The 23065-nt window shown below is 41.5% G+C and overlaps 1 protein-coding gene across 1 annotated transcript; it reads right to left on the bottom strand.

Moving 5' to 3' along the window:
* Positions 1–4578: 4578 nt before the first annotated feature.
* On the bottom strand, positions 4579–10211 carry FZD1 (frizzled class receptor 1). Its single transcript, XM_047695165.1, has one exon. The coding sequence runs from the start codon at positions 9577–9579 to the stop codon at positions 7636–7638; it is 1944 nt and encodes a 647-aa protein (XP_047551121.1). The 5' UTR covers positions 9580–10211; the 3' UTR covers positions 4579–7635.
* Between the last annotated feature and the right edge of the window lie 12854 nt (positions 10212–23065).

Below are 23065 nucleotides of genomic sequence, written 5' to 3'. Positions count from 1 at the left end.
CCAGAACTGAGTCTATGGTATTTTGTTATAGCAGCCCAAGCAGATGAAGACATTGACTACTATGCAATATCTTCAAACTACTCATCAATTTAAAACAAAATTTGTAGATCAAAAGCAAAGCACATGCTGTAGATGCAAGTAAACCCATATTTTTTCTCAACTCTATTTTATAATTCTAATATATTTCACTATTTAAAAATGTATAATTTCACTATTTTCAGTATTCCTCCAGATCCAGATTTCCTATCTTTGGCACTTTGGATCAGATAATTCTTTGTTGCCTGGGGTTGTCCCGTGCATTGTAAAATGTTTAGTAGCCTCTCTGTCCTCTCTACTCACTAAATACCCATAATTACTCCACACAACCGTCATGACAATAAAAATTGTGTTCAGATATTGTCAAATATCTCCTGGGGGAAAGCTGACCCCTGTCGAGAATCTCAGCTCTAGAAACTAATGTGTGGGTACCTCCTGAAATAATTACCTTATCTGCACATCTTTTTTATTCCTTTACATTGTGTGTGGTTAAAAGACAGTAAGAATAGTGTATTTTGTTTCAACAACAAAGGCAGTGAAATTTTATGTGCATTATAAGAAGGATGATAGAAATAGATGTATGAGAAGGATGGCAAAAAGGATGAACTCAATATAAAAAGTGTGGAGCAACTTGGAGTTTTCGTATGAATAGAAATGTGAAGACCAGGGCGCCTGGGTGGCTCAGTGGGTTAAGCTGCTGCCTTCGGCTCAGGTCATGATCTCAGGGTCCTGGGATCGAGCCCCGCATCGGGCTCTCTGCTCAGCAGGGAGCCTGCTTCCTCCTCTCTCTCTGCCTGCCTCTCTGCCTGCTTGTGATCTCTCTCTGTCAAATAAATAAATAAAATCTTTAAAAAAAAAAGAAAAAAAAAAAAAAGAAATGTGAAGACCATGGCATGGGTTGCATGTTCCACTTGCTGCCTTCCACCATTCCCAATAACCATGGTAGAACTGTAAGTTTATCTTCTTCTTTTCCCTTCCTGTAGATAGTTTTTGTTTTGGGAAAAGTATGGGTGCTAGACCTCCTTACTTCTGAGAAAAAGTATGACAATTAAATTAAGTGTTGAGATATTGCCATTTGGGATAATCCCTAACTTGAGGGTGAAAACTCATTACACTGGACTGTATTATTATATAAGAAAGCAAAATAAATATAAACATATACAAAAGCCCAACAGGTCTTTACAATCTAATAAACTTTAACATTAATTAAAAACAAAAAACAAAAACTCTATTCATTCCAGGAGAACACTTTTGAGATATTTTTTAAAACAAAAATATCCACTTAACCTGATTTCATAAGTACTAAGAACAGGGCTCAGGGTCCAGTGAGATTCTTATATCTATGAACCACTTCTTCAGGAGGTAGAAGGCAGAAAGACCAAGTTATCCGTATGGTTTCTTCCATTATACTTTCACATTCCACTCACCTTTTGTTGACTGGTACTCGCTGTGAAGATCAGTTACAAAGGACTGTGTTCATTGGCTTTTCATTCGATATTTTAAAAAGGCTAATGCTGCAGTGGAATACTTGTAATGCTGTACCAGTGACCACCACAGAAACTTTCACTGTAATTTAGGAGCACAATTTAATCCATGAATCAGGGTGACCCATCATCTCAGCTTGCATAGTACTCTCCTGGTTTGATCATTGAAAGCCCAACATCCCAAGAAACCCCCCAGCCTTGGGCCAGCCTAAACAATGGGCCATCTTAGCTGAGCTTTGAGTTTTTGAGAGAGGATTTATTGAAATTAACTTTTAAAAAAAGCAAAAGTTTTCCAAGAGTTGGAAAGATAAGGTCAAGAATAGTCTCTAAATCTACTTTTAAGGGGAAAAAAAAATCCTTCTAACAATCAAGTAGCACTTAGCATTTGGAATATGCATTTCACTAGCCTATATGACTTCCAGGTATTTGCTGCTATATTTGTGAAGATGAGCATTTCCAAGGGCAAGAGAACAATCTGTCTCAGAGTGCTTCATTTAAGCAAGGACACACTGCCAGGTTGAAAGGAAATGAAGGCCAACTGTCTATGGGGGGATCCTGCAGTTATTCCCCTGCAAATTTAATTCAAACAGGTATTGAGATCTGAAACATGGAGATATCCACAAATTAGAGGCTACCTGGTTTTTAAAAAGGAAAGAAAAGAAATCCAGGCCACAAAGAATCATCTCAAAGCAGCAATAGCGGTTCCTTTTCATGTTCATCACTGTATTCCTAGGAACATGTTTTGAAAGTCTGTACTGGGAATAAAATTTCTTGAGATGGTCTTCATACGAAAAATGCATATCATAAATTTTAAAATTTTAAATTACCGTCTTCAAGTCAATTTTATTTAAAAAATAGCATATGTGTGTAAAATGTGCAAAATCAGTGCTATTCCAATCTTTGATTTTTAAAATTATTAGTTATACAAATATGCCATTCAACTAGTTTACTGATTCCTTTAGAAAATGCAGTGTTATTTGAATTATCACTCAAAAATAGACCTCTTTAGAAAATCACCATCTTAAAACAAAAGGATTTATTAAATCTCTATTGAAAAAATCTTTTTTTTTTTTAAGATTTTATTTATTTATTTGACAGACAGAGATCACAAGTAGGCAGAGAGGCAGGCAGAGAGAGAGGAAGGGAAGCAGGCTCCCTGCTGAGCAGAGAGCCCGATGCGGGACTCGATCCCAGGACCCTGAGATCATGACCTGAGCCGAAGGCAGCGGCTTAACCCACTGAGCCACCCAGGCGCCCCTCTATTGAAAAAATCTTATTTTTTTCAAGCAATTTAAGAATCTGCTTGACTTATAAGACTGATAACCTTCAGAATATTTATTATATGTTAATTATAGGATATGCTTATAGATTGTACCTGAGCCAGTTCATTACATGAGAAAGATTTCTGTGAGAAATCCTTATTTGGCCCATTACTTGGGTCCCAAACCAACTAATAAACAAAAATCTCCAACAGGAGAATCTTAAAGAGGAACTTGGTTCTGTAATGGAGTACAGACAGCTGTCACCAAAGATTGTGATACTACTTAAGAGAATTGGTCTAGAGTCGACCTGTTTTTTAGTCACTAGGTTCCAAATAAGCTATTTTGTTACTATAATTATTGTGGTTTAATAAACCTATTGTCAAAAGTGACTATGACCAAAGTGAATAGAAATATTTAAGCCCAAAAAGATTAAGGAAACGGAGTCATGATCAAAGCTCAACTACTGTTTTTCAAACTCTAGGGGCTGTTAGCACATGCCAACAGTTCAAAATATAGTTATAAGTCTTAGGAGTCACCAAAAAACTTTACCTTTTTTGGCACATACCTTGTAAGACCTCATTTCAAACGTAAGGGCCTTTAAATAAAAACCCCTGAATTTAAGATAGTATTGCAATTCCTTTTCAGTAATATAACTGGAGAATTCTTATATGTAGCCCACAACTTACTTTGGCTCCTACAGATCCTGCAAGACTTTGAAATTACTATATTCTGTATTCAATAACACTATCACTAGCGACCACCTCAAGACATATGTAATGATCATATTTTGATTCTTATCTCTCAAGCCCCAGTTACACAAAATGTTACAATCAGAAATGGATCAGAGACTCCCAGTGTAATATCACTAGTTTCAATTAATTACATGTACATAAAATGTGGCCCATAGCCAATGGAGAGATTGATTAGAAAGCAATGAAGGTAAAAGGAGCTGGAGTTAACAGGAACACACACACCCTGAAAATATGACATCTTCAAAAAAAAAATTTTTTTTTAAGATTAAAACATGGTAACAATGAAAGTGATCTGAAGTCACCCAAGGCCTGAAATGGTTTGTGGTTTAGGCAATTTTTTTCTTAATTGGCCACCAACTTCCTCACTGTGGTCTCCTTTCCTAGTTAAATGTTGGACTTCGGGAATGATGTAATTACAGCAGGAGCCTTCATTGCTCAGTGGAGACAAAAGGACCAGGACCGTAAACCCAGGCTGACAAGTGACTACCCCAGACAAACTGAAAAATCTGGTCCAGCTGTTTTTCTGGTCCAGCTGTTTCGCATATGTTTGACACTGACTGACTCTGAGAGTAAAAATATGACTTTCTGCTCCCACAAAGTTTAAGTGAAAAATGGCCTTTTTAAAAAAAATTATTAAAAAGAGCATCAGAAGGCTTTCATACTCTGTATACATTTACTATAAAAGCTGAATCAAGCACACTGTGAGGGGGAAAATTGACTCCAACTGATAGCTAGTTTAAAAAAAAAAAAAATAGGCAAACCAAACCATCTGAAAATACGGTTTGTCATGGAAACAGCATGCTAATGGGACTATATTCCAGGTACCTTTATAGTTTTCCAGGAAAGACTTGTTTTGCCACTAGTACGAAAAGAAACAAAAGAATACACTGGCTTTCTACACGCTACACAATTTTAAATAAGTTGTTTCCTAAAAACAAAGCCAGATGGTGACTTAAAAATGTCTCTTAAGGCTATTTAAATCCAGCATTATAAAACCTTTCTGCATCAAATTTATAGTTACATTATTATAAGGACACACACAACAAGAATGCCTTATATTTATTTCTTGGATTGAGACTAATAATCTTAAATTTTTTTCCTCAGAAATCATCTGATTGAAATACCTAGAGAGGAGACATCTTTTAATTTGGCCTAAGAATTGTTTTTTAAAACGTCTACACAATAAAACCTTCACATATCTACTATAGTAGATTAATGAAACAAAGGAAAAAGACTATAATATTACAACTTGCTACTTAAAATTAAATGCTCTACTTTCAATTAGATTTAATTTTTTCATTTGCCTTAAAATAAATAGCGATAATTACTTAAAAGACAACTGCATTAATACCACAAAACTAATTCAATTGTATCAATGGTCTTCATTTTAGTTCCTTGTCATTTTACCACAAAATATTTTCATGGAAAATTTTAATATAAATATTTTTAGTCTGTAAAGGAATAAGAGACTTGTTTTCCAAAGGTATTTGAGGTTTTCCGTCTGGCATTTTCCATTTCTCATAACCTTATTTCCATATTGTAAAATATATAAGTAAACTTTGCACCTCTATTTTATAAAAATTGTGTGTGTATACTTATATATATCTGTGTATATATGTATATATATACATGTCATATACATATCTATATATGTATAAATTCTGACTAAGAGTAGACCAACTAGATAATTTCTCTGGAAAAGGATCCTTGAACAATATAAAAATGGGGTCTTCCAAAGCAAACAACAAAAACAACCATATATACCCAACTACTGTTTAAAATGCTTATAAACACACAGTCAGTTAACCATTTATTGATTACCTATTCAAGGTTTTGGAATACCCAAGATTATGAAAAAGACAGTACCTCAAAAAAATCATGACCAAGGTGGTGCCTGATGATTTAAATAAACCTCCATAATTATAAAAAGTCATGTAAATTTACCCCTTGAAAGGAAAAAAAAAAAGCTTTAATATTAAAATTAGAGTTCTCTTTTTAATTATCCTCTTTAAGTAAAGAAATAATTTGGAAACTTCTATTTTATATTGTTACTGTCATGAAAGCAGATGCTGTCTAGGAACTTGGCAATGTCAGTCGCAACACTGCAAGTAGGACACTTCTTTAAGGGCTGGTCTGAATGTTTAAGAATAGACTATTTCATTGAATTCCTGAATTTTTATACTTTGGGACTGGCTATGAGACACTATAAAATGCAAAGATAGTTCAGACAGTTCCAGCTCTATTATTTTCAGGCACAAAAACCATATAATTTTGTACAAAACTTTGATTTTTTTATTTGTGAAATTAAAAATATGGTATTTTATATATATAAACTTCTATTCCTCTATAAATATAGATGATTTTGTGATAGTGAACAGAATAAATGCATACCAAATCCAAAGACCATTGTCATTTTAGGGTATGAAAGACATAGATAAATTTAGGTCCTAAGTACTGGCATTTTGATAAACTCTTAAAATTTAAAACAATACAATCAAGAGGACTGTCTTCCTCCTCTTTTTCACAGAGAACTAAAGTGAATATTTTTAAATGGCTTTGAAAGATTTACATTTGACACATTTCTGTAAATCCAAAAAGGAGCACAGAGGATTCAATGCAGGAGAACTGCACACACTTTCCCTTTACCATGTGCATGCCCATATTTTGTTTATTTCAGGAACTAACCCCATCAATTATTTCACCTCCTTTACCTCCCCCAAATTTTACAAGCTTATTTTTAATGTGGATTGTTCTTCCCTCAGAATGTGTAGCTGAATAATCATCATAATAATATGCTGAAAGTGTACAACTTTCACATTTTAAAGTTTCTGATCTATGTCTAATTATTATTTGATTAAAAATAAGAAAGGAGCACTTCATTTGGAGGAAGCCCATTGCACTGAAATCTCCTTCAAGTTTTCCTATTCAGCTTACATCCTGCTGTCCGGTTAAGGAAAGCAGAGATCACCTCTTTAACAAAGCTTTCCAGGTGACCTCATGTTTCCATTTTACAGAAAGGTAAAATCTAAATGCAGGCTGTCTCAGTCCTAGAGGCAGTTTGCCAGGCATCAGTATGCAATTAAAATTAACATTTTATAACCCCCATTTTCAGTCTCTCTGGACTCACACAAAGCTTTGTGCCTCTTCCCAAATCTCAGCAACCACATCTTTCCGTGATGCCGGCCAAACCCATACCAGGTTTTAGACACTAGAGAATGAAATGAGCTCATCCATCAAAAATTAAGACTTGAAAAAGTTTGGCACTGGTCATCCCACTCACCCTCTAACCAACTTAGATGGAAGGAGAGAGTGCCTGGGCGTTTGGAGGCCAGTGGGAAGGGAGGCTGGGAGTGCCATAGCCCATATCCAGTGGGCCTCCTCCAAGCTAGGGGGAAGGCTCTCTACAGTGGAAAAATTCAGTTTCGGATAGTCAAAGGAACAAGGCCTTCACAATCTGCCCCCTCCCCCAACAAGAGCACACCTGGGATGGGCAAAGGCCTACCCCCGTGGAGTTCTCTATCTAAAGAGCCCTGACGCCAAACACCGAAGGGAAAGTGGGGAGCAGAAAGAGGAGGCAGAAAGTGACCTGGGCTGCTCAGCCCCAGACGCACCCGACCGCCGCAGGGAGGGGCGCGCCAGAACAGCGAGAGCACCGTGAGCTCCTGTTTTACCTCTGCAGTACTTGGAAAAGGGAAAGAAGGAAAAGCCTCAAAAGGTTAAACAGCCCTAATTAATTAAAATTTAAACAAAAGCAAAAGGGGGGGGGGATAAAGAAAAACGCGTGATCGGTCATTTAAATACAAATATACTTACAAAAATCTTACACAGGCTATTTACAATCATAAAAGCGTACAGTCCTGGTACCAGAGTATGAGAACGAGAGGTCTGTCTGTACCCCCTGCTGTAGTTGGGCCCTCCAGTCCGTTTGCCCCAGGGACGGAAGCTTTTGCAGGAGCTGGGTTGTTAAAAGGAGCCTGCGAAAAGTGAATGGCTAGTGAGGAAGCCTCAAGTAGCCAGGTCTGGCAAGGTTTCCACGGGGCCAGCTTTACAGGGGTGGCTAGGACGAAGCCGACAACTGGGAATGGGCTGAGTCCCCGGGTCTCAGACGGTGGTCTCTCCCTGTTTGCTGTTGGTGAGCCTGGTATAGAACTTCCTCCAGGAGTTGAGGGTCTTGCCGGACCAGATCCAGAAGCCTGACGTGATGCCCACGATCAGCGTCATAAGGTACTTGATCATGAAGACTGTGAAGTCTGGGCTCATGGGCGGGTGCGGCGGGGCGCCTCCACCCCCCTGGAGGTGGGGGCAGGGTATGGCATAGCTCTTGCAGCTCTGGGCCACCCAGCTGCGCTCCCACTGGTCCCGGAAGGCCTGCTCGTAGAAGTAGCAGGCGATGACGATAGTGGCTGGCACCGTGTAAAGCACGCTGAAAACGCCGATGCGCACCATGAGCTTCTCCAGCTTCTCGGTCTTGGTGCCGTCGTGCTTCATGATGGTACGAATGCGGAAGAGGGACACGAAGCCGGCCAGCAGGAAAGACGTGCCGATGAACAAGTACACGAAGAGCGGCGCCAGCACGAAGCCGCGCAGCGCGTCCACATTGTTGAGCCCCACGAAGCACACCCCGCTCAGCACATCGCCATCCACCTGGCCCAGCGCCAGGATGGTGATGGTCTTGATGGCCGGCACGGCCCAGGCGGCCAGGTGAAAATACTGAGAGTTGGCCTCAATGGCTTCGTGACCCCACTTCATCCCCGCTGCCAGGAACCAGGTGAGCGACAGAATCACCCACCAGATGGAGCTGGCCATGCTAAAGAAGTAGAGCATCATGAAGAGGATGGTGCAGCCCTCCTTCTTGGTGCCCTGCGCCACTGTGCGCGCCCCATCCTCGGAGAACTTGTCGTTACACACCACTCGGTCCTCCAGCAGGAAGCCGGCGATGTAGGCCACGGCAACTGCCGTGTAGCAGCCGGACAAGAAGATGATGGGCCGCTCCGGATAGCTGAAGCGCCGCATGTCCACCAGGTACGTAAGTACGGTGAAGAGCGTAGAGGCGCAGCACAGCACTGACCAGATGCCGATCCAGGTGCGCGAGAAGCGCAGCTCCTCGGGCCCAAAGTACATGAGCCCGTACACCTTGGTCGGCTCACAGGGCGCACCGCAGTCTTTCTCCCCCAGGAAGTGGTAGTTGAGGTAGGAGGGCACCTTGAGGGCGCGCGGGCACGAAAACTTGCCTCGCTCCGACGCGCCGGCGCCCCCCGGAAAGCCGCCACCACGGTGCCCCCCGCTGCCGTGCTGAGGGTTGCTGGTCCAGAACTCCGGCAGCAACGAGGGGGTCGGGGTGCCCTTGTCCGACGTGTTCTGGCCCACGCACAGCTCACCGGCGCCGTGCACCGGGAACTTCTCACACTTGAGCGTGTCCGGCCACTGGAAGCCGAACTTGTTCATGAGCGCCTCGCAGCCCTGGCGCGCGCGCTCACATAGGGAGCGGCAGGGCGGCAGAGCCTGCTCCAGCACCGTGCACACGGGCGCGTACATGGAGCACAGAAAGAATTTGAGTTCCGCCGAGCACTGCACCTTCACCAAGGGGTAGAACTGGTGTACCTCGAGGCCCGCATCCTCTTGGTTCGTGTGGCCCAAAAGGTTGGGCATGATGGTCTGGTTGTACGCAATGTCCGTGCACAGCGGGATGGAGATGGGCTGGCAGTAGCCGTGGTCCGGGATGGAGATGCCCCTCTCGCCGTTGTACTGTTGCCCGCTCTGCTGCTGCTGAGGCGGCGGCGGCGGGGGCTGCTGCCCCGGCCCGGGCCCTTGGCCCACCGCCTGCCCCCGGACCCCCAGTAGCAGCGGAGCCTCCAGCAGCCAAAGCAGGAGCAGGAGCCGGCGCGCCAAGCGTCCAGAGTCAGCTGGGGGGCGGCGGTGGCGCCGGCTGCCCGCGTCGCCGCTCCCCTCAGCCACCCGTCCAGCCGGGAATGCCCCGGCATAAAGTTCCCAGCTCGCGCGGCCGCGGGAGGCCCGGGACTTCTTAGGCGCCTCCTCTTCAGCCATACTTTCTCGGCTCCTTTCTTGGCGCCGCCCGGCTGGGGCTGGCAGTGGGGCAGCCGGCAGCGGCTCCCTCTTTGGCCAGAGAGATCTCTTCCGTGCCGGTGCCCTCCGTCGAGTCTGAGCCGCGCTCAGCCCGCTCCCCCGGTTCCCGCTCCGCGTCCCGCAGCCGCCGCCGCCGCGGAAACTTGCGATTCATGAAGCGTGGGCGGCGGGGAGAGCCCGGGTGGCTCCGGCGCGCCGGGGTCTCGTCCCGCCTTCCTGGCCCTCGGCTCGCCTGTTCCCGGCTGGCCGCGCAGCGCTAGTGGCCGCGGCCCGGTAGAGCGCGCAACTCTCCGCAGCCCAGTGGCCTCGACTCCCCCCTGCGCCTCCGCCTCCTTCTCCGCCGCCGCCGCCTGACCATTTGTGTCAATCCCTCAACTCGCTCGCTCTCCTCTCTCGCGCGCGCCCTCGGACCGGTTTCCAGGCGCCCCGCAGTCTGTCTTTCACCAAGAGGGAGGAGCCTTGAAACCGACGCGGAACTGGAGGCTCAGGGACCGTCGCCCAATCGCGGCACTGGCTTCCCGGCGCAAAGGGCGCCCGCTGCCTGCCTCCCTGAGCGAAAGCTGGCGGCGGGCGGGAGGAGGTGGGGGCGGGAGCTGGAGAAAGTAGTAGTGGTGGCAGAGGCACCGCTCAGGCACAAAGAGTGGGTTTGCTATGAAGCGGGACAGGCTTGGTTGCTTTTCCTTTTGCCGAAGAAAGGCCGAGGACTAGTAGGAGAATGGTCCCATATGCTGTTGGAGATAATGAATAGGAGTCGGCGGACCCCAGGACTTAGCTTTTCTTTTCTTTTATCCATTTTCTTGTTTAAAAATACTGCTCTTAACGCTGGTTACCAACAGCAAACCGAGCGCAGCGATCAGAACAGATGCTTTTGACTTAAGGAGCGCACGGCTTCCTTTGAGTTTATGTCTGTCAAGGTTTTGTTTAAAATATGACTCTAATACGTCCTAGAGCTCTAGCCTGGGCTTGGCGGGCTTTGGATGCGCCATTTCCCCAAGGAGAAGTTCACAGGATTGCTGTCAAATGAAGAACAACAACAAAACACAAACACAAACTTTGACGGAATGGAAAAAGTAAAACCAGATGCGCCGTCCACTACTATTATCCTTCTTGTAGTCTTTTTCTCCTCTTAAATCAAGTCAGAAACAGAAGCAAAGGGAGAGTATTAAATACTCAGAAAAATCTAGAGAACCCGACGACCTCTCTTCAGGAGCGTCCTCGCTGCGGGAGACCGAAGAAGTGCCTCAGACCGGAGCAGAAGCATCACTGGCGAAAAGCCTGGGCTTTGGGGGAGCTATTAGGAGCCTTCCGAAACCCGGGGACGCCCATGGCGCAGGGCGGCTCCTGGGAGTGTCAGACCTGGGCGAGTTAGGAGCCACAGGCTGGGCTGCAGCAGCGTGGTGGTCTTCCACCGGTATGCGGAGCTGGGGATGCCAGTTTAACAAACAATACAGCGAAGTCTGAAAGGAATAGAGCTAACTGCACGTTCCCTTCCTAATTCCAAACAACACGATCCACCTCAGCCTGCTTACATTCTTGCTGTTTTCCGCCTACGTTTTTTTGTGTGTGTTTTTTTTAATGATGCTTTAACGAGGTGACTCAGTTTTATCAATAAAGTGCCATTGTATTATTAAATCCCACCTAGAATTTGTTGGCCTATGATTAGACTCTCAGGATACTTTTCTACGTTATTTTCTATCTTTTGTTTATCCATTCATTTGTTTAATACACACTTGGGAAGCACCTCTTATGCTATAAGCAATATTAGGTAGTAGAATAGAAAGATGTGAAAGACATGGCCCAGATTTACAGGAGGACAAAGTGTGGTGGGGCATAGAAAGGTAGATCAGTTAGCCTGTCGTCCATGTCAACACTGAATGAGCACGATGGACACAGCTAGCCAGTGCAAATGGGTGAAAAGTGTTCTGATAGAGAGGTGGGTGGAAGGTAAAAAGACAGAGACGCTCTGAAGTACTTAAATTGCTGAAAGGAGTGGGGGGTGAGAAGTGAGTGTGCCTGAGTTATCCTAAGGAAGGCAGGAGAAAGTTTTAGTCCGTGCTGAAAAGTTTGGGCTGAATGATATACAGACAATAGGGAGCTATTGAGGGTCGCTTTCTCCCATGTACCTGGGCTGGGACTGGTGGTTGGGGGTGGCTTCAGAATGACTGTGAAAGATGGAACCTGGGGCACTCTGTCAATGGGAAGCTTGAACATTAGTCTAGACATAAAGGTCACTTTACTTGAGATGGGTAGTACTCATACCACATACTAACAGGGCACTGTGAATTTCATCACCAAGCATGTTGGTGTCTCTCAAGAATGTGCAGTCGTATCTTTACCTGTTAAACCAAAAGGGCATCTGTTTGTCCCAGATACATATATTATTGTTTTTCAAGTATTCATGGATATAGTAAATTCATAAAACATGTATTTGTTTTAAAGTATTTCCTGGTTCCTAATATTTTTAAAAAGAAAATGCAACAGGTACTAAATGTACAACATGTATCATATGTGAGTGTGTGTATGTGTATTGATAATAATTCATGAAAAATTTTGATATTGCTCTCTGAGATCCTTTGAGCACTCATAGTCCATATTGTTCATTTTGCCTTCCAGTACCTGGCCTACCAGTCTCCCAGCGACACTTTTCTCTAGCCTCTGCCCTGATGCTCATTCTTCTGCTGATAGTATCCCATGCTTAGAAACTTTACCAAGACCTCTTCGTTCTACCATTCCTCTCTTGTAAAGGCCTACCTATCATGTGTTCCATTCTCTCAAGGTCATTCTTGGTGACTGGCTGGGTGAAAACTGAATCAACTCTAATGTGTTAGTCACGAGGAAGCATCACATGCCTTAAACATCCACCAACACCACTGCTCCAAACCCTCTTCTCCCCGCACTGGATGGGGGATAGAGAATAAGGCAGAGTGTTCAGTTCTATTCCTCAGAGTAGGTGACACTCTCCTACTTCAAAAGTTGTTCTACTGAAATTCTTAAGCTTATTTTACCTTCCACTGGACAGTGAGGTTTACTAGGGAGGAGGCTCAGAAATGCTATCAGAATTTTAAAAAGAGAGAGAGGGAGAGAGAGAGAGGAGAAAAAGTCTTTCTTGCTAGATCATGGAACTGGCATCACCTAGGAACTAGTTGATTTTCTCCAGTTTATAATGAAAAATACTAGACCCAGAAATGTTAAGGGACAAACTTCTGGTAACTGGCCTTGTTTGGTTTGAATTTCATTAGATGCTTATTTTAGCCCTTTCTATGTTCTTCTGAGTAGTTACAATTCTTTTAATTTTTTTTAAAAAGTCAGGTTTTTTTCAGCTCCCTTTCAATGGAGTGTGTATAAAAAGATCTTGTAAAACTAAAAAAAGAAATCTTTTCCTGAGAGTTGTATTCCAAAGTTAAAAAAAAAAAAACACCCTACATTTTCTATTTATTTTATACCAATCCAGTATTTCATTTACTAAACCAATGTGGTATTGAGGAAGCTATTAAAATCAAGAACAGTTCCGAGTTGGAACTAATGACAATTAGTGTTATGGAAAGTCTTTTGGGGAGGTGATGCAGGCTGTGGATAACAAAATGTTAGAAGAGGAATATGAGCAGCATATTTTTACTTTAATCTAAAATATATTCTTTTCTCAGGATGTGGAAAGGTTTGAGATCTACAGATAAAAAAAGGACTAAATAAGTATAAACTATTATGAACTTTGTAATAAAAATATTTCAATTAGGCAAGAACTATAAACATAACCCAGTTCCTCCTTGATATTGGTGCTTCAAGCTTTTGACTCTGTCAAGTTTTCTTATATCAAAGATCTTGTTTTATCAGGCCTTTCCCAAATCTTCTGAAGTTTTTCCAGACTGCTTAGGTCAGGCTGAATGGGGATAATTACCAGGGCTAGAGATCCAGTTCCAATTACATACAGTTGAGTGCACATGGACACGCAAGCAGTTAGGTGAATACTCCACAAGCAACCTGGAGAACCTTGAACTTTTAGGTGAGTTGTTTTGTGCTGGCTTGTGGGTGGCAGGCTTGAAGCATCTTTGTTGAATAACATGGGGTAAGATTATATTTTTGAGCATCTATCGTATGTATCTAGCATTGGTTTTCTTCATGTACACTATATACACTACCTTTTGTCACTTAAATTTTACCACTCTGTGAGGTAAGATACTAATTATTATCTTCTTTTAATAGATAAAGAGTCTAATGCTCAAAGTAGTTAAACAACATGTCTAAGGTTCTATAGCTGGTAAGAACCAGAGTCAGGCCTTGTATCCGACCCAAAGTCTATGAACTTCCATCGAGTAACAGAATGTGAACACGTCTACTCCTAAAACTTACAGAAGAAAATGCGGCTTCTGAGATGGGCAGATCATGGTGATTCTTCAGTATTTAACATAGTTTTTATGCCAGGATAATAGGGGTAATACCGCTGGGACTCAGAATGTAAATATTTTGCTGGACACTCATGTTCTATAAAATGCAGTTTGAGAAATGCTGTGTTAGACCTAATATAGTTTGAAACTGTAAGATTTGACTCTCACCTGGGTATCTCACCTGTCAGGAGTTCACTCTTTTCTTTAAATTCCTAGTGACGGGATATTGATTGGTTAGGGAGATGAGAGTGATAGAGAAAACTCCGACTATGACATTCCCTCTGACCTGGGAGGCATCACCTAGGAATCTATCATACTGCGTTTGCAGAGACACTGGAAGTTAGAGACGTTGCCTAAGCTTTCATACCAGACCTCTACCTTATTCCTTCTTGAATTTCAACCCAGGAATTTCTGCATAAGCTAATACTTATCTTCCCAAACATCTGTATTCTCTTGCAACAATTCTAAAACTAAGTGACTTTTCTTTTTTTCCTTCATTCTTACACAAATCTTTTCTTAACACTGGTGTGTCAGTTTTTCTATTCATTTATACACAGAGCCTCAATTTATAAACTCTCTTTCAAAGGTCAATTTTACAAACAATATATAGCTTTTCCTAAAACAACTTATCAAAAGAGACAATCAGTTTGATTATCTTGCTTTTATCTTACAGGGCACTTATAGCTGACTCATAGTAAGATCCTAAACTGACTTATCTTTTGAGAGTCAGCTATAATTTGTTGGAATATACATTTTAAACATGGTAAGACTCAAAAATTTAATATAGCAGACTCAAAAATTTAGTATATTCAGTAGTTCTAAATATGAATCGTTGATTATTTGTACACAAATCTCACAAAACACATTTAAAAAAAATACAAGTATAGAAGGAAAGAGTAATCCCCATCACTAAATTATCATCAACAAGGTAGGATAATAATTACCCAAATTTGTCCTGTAAGTTAAAGATTAAACTATAAAAGAAGACTTTGCTCGATATACTACTTAAGTCTCAGTTTCTCCAAAGACTAGATGCAAAGAACTATCTCTTGACTCTGCTTCAATTAGTCTGTTGTCATTAGGCTAGAAATAGTGTATAGTCTGGGAAAACTTTTGCAAAACATATAGGCATTTGTATTGGATTTAAAATGTAGTCCTTCTGTGAGGCCCTGGGCAAGAAATGTAGATGATCCCTTGTAAATTAAAACCTTATGTTTCATGAGCTGAAAGAGGCCTCTCTGATTGGCTAAGAAGTGAGGAGCAGAGTTTGGAATCATTTTGGTGCGGAAAGAAGTTTTTAAGAGAACAAGTAAAACTTGTGCCTCTGTAAGCAAGCCTTCCAGCTCTCGTTTCTTGACAAATGGACATGTTTTTGTGTATGGGAGAAATAATGTTGTGCATCTTTAAAAACCACAGTGTTATCAAATTATTTTTCATTTGTCTATTTGTTTTTTGCCTCAACCTGAAATCTTCTGGCCAAAGGTAACATGGAAGTCAATCCATGGTTTCTAAAGTATTCATACAAATTCTTAAAATAACATCTTTGGGACCATGATTAAGAACAAATGGAACATGCAACCAGGCATTTCATTTCAGATCTGACAACGTTTCTTTGGCCAGAGGTAAAGGAAAGCACCAGGCTATTTGTACTTTATTAGAGATCTAAAGCTAAAAAGATCCTAATACTTGAAAAAAAATAAAAGAGAAAGAATGCACTTTTTCCCATGAAAGTTGTCATTGCATCATAGAACCTGACTTAATTTTCACAACAATGCTGATGCAGATAGCAAGATGCTGAGCTTCAGTTAAGAAGCAGAAATGAAAGCTTAAGACATTGCCTTGCTCAGGAAGCCCTGGGTGGCTCAGTGGGCTGAGTGTCCACACTTCCCCTCAGGTCATGATCTCAGGGTCATAGCATCAAGCCCCCACCTGGAGTCCCACAACACTGAACCCAGAGCCCTGAGCCCCAGGCCCCTAGCTCAGCGGGGAGTCTGCTTTCCCCTCTGCCCCTCCCCCCTCCCTACTTAAGCTCTCTCTGTCTCTCTCAAATAAATAAAATCTTAAAAAAAAAAAAATGCATTGCCTTGTTCACACTGTCAGTGGGGAAACCAGAATTCAAATGCAGTGACCATCTGCATTACCACAGCAGCATGCCAAGGAAAACAAGACAAATTTCCTGGCTTTTGTAACCAAATTAAAGAAAATTCACTAGGGAATACAAAATTCTGCCCAAGAACCTAGCTCTAAGACACTTATTTTGATGTTTTAGTAGAAAGGATATCAAACACCATAGGGCAATGTCAGGTGGCCATTTCTAATATTCACCCATAATAAAACCAAGATATAACAGCGTGTCTTAGGTGTGGGAAGGTGTTTCTGTAAGGAGAAGAGAAAAAAAAAGACTAAAAATATAGCTTTCTTGTGATCTGATTTAATGGGGTACACCCCTAGGGGATGTACTTGCCATTCTTACATTTTTCTGCATCAGAAGAAAGGCCTGGACATTGGAGTATTCTTCAGGGATGGGTAAAAAGCCCTTCTTTTATCTTAGTGAGTTTTCTGCTTTCCTGAGCCTCAGTTCCCTCATTTATAAAATCAGGGTGATAATCTAAAGGGGTATTGTGTATCTTGCTGGCTTTAATATTCTGTAATTCTGATCACAACAGAGAGGTATGCATATTTACATTTAAAAGTCAGAATATTAATCAATAGGCAGGTGCATTTGATAAAACTGCCTCAGCATTGATTTGAGGAATCTCTGCATTATTGATCTGATAGGTTGGGATGCAATCGGGGTCTGTTTAAACTAAGGGCTCTTCTTTTCAGCTTTCATTTCCCCTCAGCTCTCTCAAGAACAGAAGTAAGCGAAGTCTCTGCTACACAGCCTAGTGTACTTCCCCTCGGGGCTTCGCGGTCTGTGGAGTTTATATGGCATTCTGTTTGCTGCCAGCCCTTCAGATTAACACAGGCATCCTAGCTTAGAAGAGAGTAAACTTTGCCATCATTAAGAATGGATAGATATTTGGAAAGTATGCACACAGATCAAGATCAGATCTAATGATTTTGATATAGTTAATTTTCTCTTTACCCCATGATTAGCCCTAAATCCATCATTTTCTAAATGTGCCATATAACTCTTGCTATGTAACAAACCACCCCAAATATGGTGGCATAAAATGATGGCCATTCTATTGTGTTCATGATTCATGGACTCAGGAACTTGGACAGGACAAGTGGGAATGATTTATCTATACACCATGAAACGGGGAGACTCATCTAGGAGGACTCCAACGCTAGGGGGTGACTCAAGCAGTTGAGGGCTGGAGCAGTTGGGACTAGAGCATCTACTTCCAAAACGCCTGGCCCCAAGGCAGGGATGGCTGGGCTCTGGTGTGACTGTCAGCCAGTGATACAAGTCACCTCTCCAAGCGTGGAAGCCTTTCAGTAGTCAGACTTGGTACAGGGCAGTGCAATGTTCCAGCAAATGAGGCAGAAGGTACAGGTTCTTTCATGACAACTTTGGAAGCCACACAGTGTCATTTCCGACATGTTCTAACGGTCAAAGCAGTCACAAGCCTGATCAGATTCAAATGGAAGGGATGTCGATACCACTTCAAGGGGGAACGGTGTCAAAAGATTTGTAGCAATTTTTATAAAAACCTGCCAGATGAAGAAATCTGAATCTATAATATAATTTTATTTTATATTCCAGGGTTAAAGATAGTTACAATAATAACATTTACTGAGTACTTACTATGTGCTAACTATATCTCACATTCATTCTCTGAGGGATGTCCTACTATTATCTTCATTTCACAGAAAAGGGAAATGAAGCTCAGAGAAAATTAGGAGCTAGTCACACCCTAACGAACAGGTGAAGGGAGATTTGAACCATGGCTCTCTGCCTATAGACTACAGGAGCTTAACCACCCTGCTGTATAATTCCTCCTTAGCTAAGTACGGTAAAGCTTTTTAAGAACAGTTAAACACAAATTTTAAAGCTATAGGCCCACACCAATACTTGAAAAAAAATATTTCAGATAAAATTGCTATTAAAACAGATTTTATGGTCTCAGACTCAGCAACTGAACATAATGTCTCACCTCTACAGAGACACCTGTACATAGGCAAAGTAGTTCCTGACAGGATTGGACAAGCTCAAACTGGTAGAGCTGGAACCTTCCCCAAGAAGAATGGAGTGAGTCATGGGGCCTGAGGGTTTACCATATTAAGGGGAGGGGGGCGGCCCAGTAGGGAGGGAGAAGGAGAGGACCAGGCTTTTGTCTTTGACTCTTAGTTAGATATCATTCCAAAGTTCAGAGTCAGTTTTGCATTAAGCATTGGGCTATAATCAAGACATATTCTAATGCAAAGTTGTTTTATCTTTTAGGGCAATTAGAAAGCAGATAGCTTAACTATAGAAGTAAAAAGCTCCTATTTTTTTTTTAACTCAATTTTCACACATCAGACCTAGCTATCTAGCAGGTTCATGTTCTAAAAAAAAAAAGAAAAAAGAAAAGAAAAATGACAAAGAGACACACCTCTGTGATGAATTAAAAACCTGTGTTCTGCAGGAATTCTTACCAGAATACCCCAGCATGCAGCTAAGCTAGTGTTACCCTTGTGACACTAGCTAGGAAGTGCTAAGAGCTTGGGGAGTAGGGGGCAATCCTAGAACTCTGTGTGGTTTTAGAGCCACGATGGATACTGAAATTTCAACTCTGCCAGACCTGCTTCCAGGGAATTGTTGCAGACAGGAAATGAGCTCGCCTCTGGCCCCATGCTTCCATCCACCTCCAGCTGCTTTCCCTGCTGCAAATGGCTGTCATGGCTGCTGCAAGCTCACAGCCTGACCACCAGAGACTCTGCCAGCCTTGTTCCTGCTGCCAAGCTGCCCTCTCACCGGTCTGTCTGTGATGGGCCACCCTGCCCTGCAGCATCCACTGGTTCACAGAGCTACCATCCCCCTCTCCTGCACTGCCTAAATTTAGAAAGATTTTACCATCTATAGTAAGAAAGCTCCATCAGCTAATCTTGGCATCCAAAGGTAAACAGGGTCTTTGTACTTTATTCTTTTTGCCATCAGATAATATAGGATGTCTTGCAAAGGTTGAGCTGTGTGACTGCCTGAGTAAACCAATCAAGAGCTTCCACTCAAAGCATTTCTCACTCACATGGAATCGAAACCCACAAAGGTCCGGTAAGCCTCCTGCTCGAAACATAGTGAAATCTCTTCCGAAGGAGCTTCATCAGGTTTGAATTTCCACTTATTTCCATTCAATATATATTTATGGAGCACTTTCCAAGCACTCTGCTTGGTGTTCAAGATACAACACCAAACAAGGCAGACATCAATCCTGCTATATAGAGAGAGCATTTATTCTAGCACTGGAAAGGACACAGAGTATACAGTATACTGTATTGTAAATATACAGGTATACTTACACGTCTCATTATACATGCATACGTGAGTTCACTGCAGTTGCTACAAATTATGTTAAGTCTTTGGTTGGGAGCTACAGATAACTCTGGATAGCTTCATCAAAGAAAGGGATACATGGGAAGTTCACAGAGATGCTTAACAGGATCCAAGGAGGAGATGATTAAGCAGGCATCAAATTAGCTCTACCTCTTTGGTAGGAGTTTATGGATTTTCCTTCTGATGTGCTTCATTAATGTGACTTAGTTATCAAAACTCCAAGTCTTTCAGTTCAAAAGGGAATGTCTTTTGTCCACATTGAGTGTAGCGTCTGTTCCTGGACTAGCTGATCAGAGCCGGAGAAGCTGTTCTTCTGGTACAGACATAGTTGTTGGGGGTCACCCCTGAATAATGGGTTAAGATCCCAGAGGTGAGGTAGTTCTGCAAAATAATTTATACAACAGAAGTAGGAATTACCCCAAGAACCTCTGACCTAATTTTGGGAAGTGGGTAGGCCCAAAGAAAATTTCACTGTGGATAAGAAATATAAACCCATCAGCTAAAGGGTGAAGAGGAGTTAGCCAAGCCCAAAGGGAAAGTGTGGGAAGGAGAGAGAGTAAAGAGGAATGGTGCAAAAACTGAGAGGTAAGAAGGAGCAAGACCTATTTGAGGACCCATGAGAAGGCTGGATTACTGCCAACAGTATATTTGAATTCTGGTAGACTGGTAGCCTTATCTTGAGCCCCACATCTCCTTCATTAGCCTTCCCAAATAGCCAGTGGAACGCCTGGTGGCCAGTAAGGGCCCTGCTGAGTTCCTGGGCAAGGTTCTTCTCTGCTGTTCATAATAGAGCTTTTGACACCTCTGATTTATGGTTGCTTTTATCTTCCAGAAATACTCATCTTCTGTACAGAAATATATTGGCTTTTCTTTTTGGAAAAGAAAGGTTGATTAAAATTCACGTTACCTATTTTCTCTAGATTTTAGAGATATGCCACCTGATCTTTGTATCTATAAAACAGACCTATATAAATTCTACCTGGATTTTAAACAATTTTTTAAAGCAGCTCTTGAATTTTAAAATTCAAATTATAAAATTTATAATTATATTTGTTTATACTTATAAATTAATATTTATAAATTAAATTTATAATTGAATTTAAAATTCAATTATAAAACTACTGTCTATTAACCTAAGGCCAGAAATTGAGCTATTTTTTTCTTTTGGGGAAAAAGTAACCATTAGGAGTTACATAAGATGATCTGACCCAGATTTGTTAACACTTTAAGGAATTCCAAATAGCCATTGTGATAGCTGTGGTGATTTGAGCTGAGCAAATATGGAGGTCTGCAGGGGTTAAAGATAACCACAAACTCCTTGTGTTCCTTGAATTAAGTGATGGAGTCTATTTCCCCTCTCCTTGAATGTGAATTGGTCCAGAGATTGGCTTTGACCCGCAGTATAACACAGAGGGAGTGACACTGTGCTAGTTGTAAGCTTAAGCCTTCAAGGGTAGGCAGTTTCTGTCTCTGTGATCTTGGAAGCAGCTGCAATGCTGTCAAGAAGCTCCAGGATTACTGAAAGTTGAGAGGGAACACAGAAAGGTCTTGGAGCTGAGGCACCATCATGTGCATTCAAAAGCCCCTCCTGAGTGATCTCAGTTATACCCTGTGAGCAGAAGAACTGCCCAGCTGAGCCCAGTCAACCCACAGAATTGTAAGAAATGTTACGTTTTTGTTGTTTTAAGCTATTCAGCTTTGGGGTGATTGGTTATGTAGCAATAGCCACCAAAGAGATTCCATATGGATTTCTTTTCTATTTCTTTAGGAGGCAGTGGATTTTGTGTTACTGTTGTTTTTGTCTGCTTGTTTTGGGGCCTTTTTAAAGGCATTTTATTTTACTACTGCTTTCTTATTGTTTTACTGCCAATCAATAACAAAACGTCATACAGCAAAAAAAAATAAATCTTCCTCTCACTCCTTCCTCTTAATCTCCCAGTTTCACTCCCAGAGGAAACCACTTTTGGAAGTTCCTTAGGTGTTTAAATATAACCACAAGCATGGTGCGCTTTTTCCCATTTTTTTTTTCTTTTTACATGCAGATGGTAAGTTACCATACACGTGGCTTCACACCTTCCTCTCATTCCTTCCCACTGTATTTTGGAGGTAGTTCCATACTCTACACACATAGAGTTACCTCATTCTTTTTAATGGCTACATATTATTCTACTGCATGATTCACCACAATTTTTTTAACAGTTCACTATTCATGGGTGTTTCCTTCTAATCATGTATTACAAATAAAGCTGCAAAAAAAAAAATCACCCTGGATCTATATCATTTTGTACATGTGCAAGAACAAGAACATGTTCCTAGAAATGAAATTATTGAGGCAAAGTTTATGCATATTTTAATTTTTATAGCTCTTTCCAAATTGTTCTCCATATGAATAGTACCAAATTACACTCTCACCAGCAAAAAGTGAGAATACCTGTACTCCTACGCATTGTCTAATACATCTAGACCAAACTCCTTTATTGTTTGTTATAATTTTTCAGTTGATTCTCTAAGATGTTCTCCTCCCCTTTACTAAGTTATATTTTATTTTATTTTATTTTTAGAGAGTTGAACTTTTTTTTTTTTAAAGATTTTATTTATTTATTTGACAGAAAGAGATCACAGGTAGGCAGAGAGGCACGCAGAGAGAGAGGAAGGGCAGGCTCCCTGCTGAGCAGAGAGCCTGATGTGGGCCTCCATCCCAGGACCCTGGGATCATGACCTGAGCTGAAGGCAGAGGCTTTAACCCACTGAGCCACGCAGGTGCCCCTATGTTATATTTTATTTATTTCTCTTATCGAAATGTATTGGCAAGTACTTTTAGAATAATATTAAATAATACTGGTGTTCCTAATTAAGCATAATTGTTTTCTTCTTGATCTAATGAGAATTCTTCTACTGTTTTCCCATTAGGGATAAAATTGACAGTTGAGATGAGAGACATTTATTTTATCATGTTAAGGAAACACTATCCACCCATTCCTAATATTGAAACTTGTTGTGTGAAGGGATGTTAAAATTTTATCAAATTTCAACATCTATAGGATAATCATATGAGTTTTGTCTCCTTCAATCCATAAATATGGTAAATTATATTAATAAATTCCCTAATACTGAGATATCCTTCCACTCTCCGAGTAAGCCTCATACACTTGGTCATGGTGTATTAGTCTTTTCATATTTTTCTGTTTTCTGTTTGCTAAAATTTTTATTTAGGGCATTCAATTTTTTATTTTTTAAATAAAATCAATCTGTTACTTCAAAGGAAACGTTACAAAATATTCCATCAGACACAAGGGTAGTAACAATGTGATGAATAAACCACCAAAGGAGGAATTCTAGGAAAGGATAAAATATTGAGGACTAAATTTTGGAGAATCCTTGTGTTTTAGGGTAGGGAGAGGAATGCGAGTAAATGGAACAAACTGCAAAGAGACAAAAGTCAGGCTTTATTGTCCTAGGAGCCAGCAAAGAGAGTGTGCCACGAAGAACAGGAAGGTGCAGAGGAATTCAAAGGGCTTAAATCTCTTGGTGGATAATGGGAAATGTTCCAGGGAAGAGAGAAAGGCTGAGGCACACAGTGGCATGG

Source organism: Lutra lutra, chromosome 11 (genome assembly GCF_902655055.1).
Source record: "Lutra lutra chromosome 11, mLutLut1.2, whole genome shotgun sequence".
Classification (NCBI taxonomy): domain Eukaryota; kingdom Metazoa; phylum Chordata; class Mammalia; order Carnivora; family Mustelidae; genus Lutra; species Lutra lutra.
Note: the sequence above shows the minus strand (reverse complement) of the source record. Positions and strands in the feature narration are given on the sequence as shown.

Coding starts and splice junctions, on each gene's coding strand:
- FZD1 (XM_047695165.1), bottom strand. CDS start 9,579: ATGGCTGAAGAGGAGGCGCCTAAGAAGTCCCGGGCCTCCCGCGGCCGC.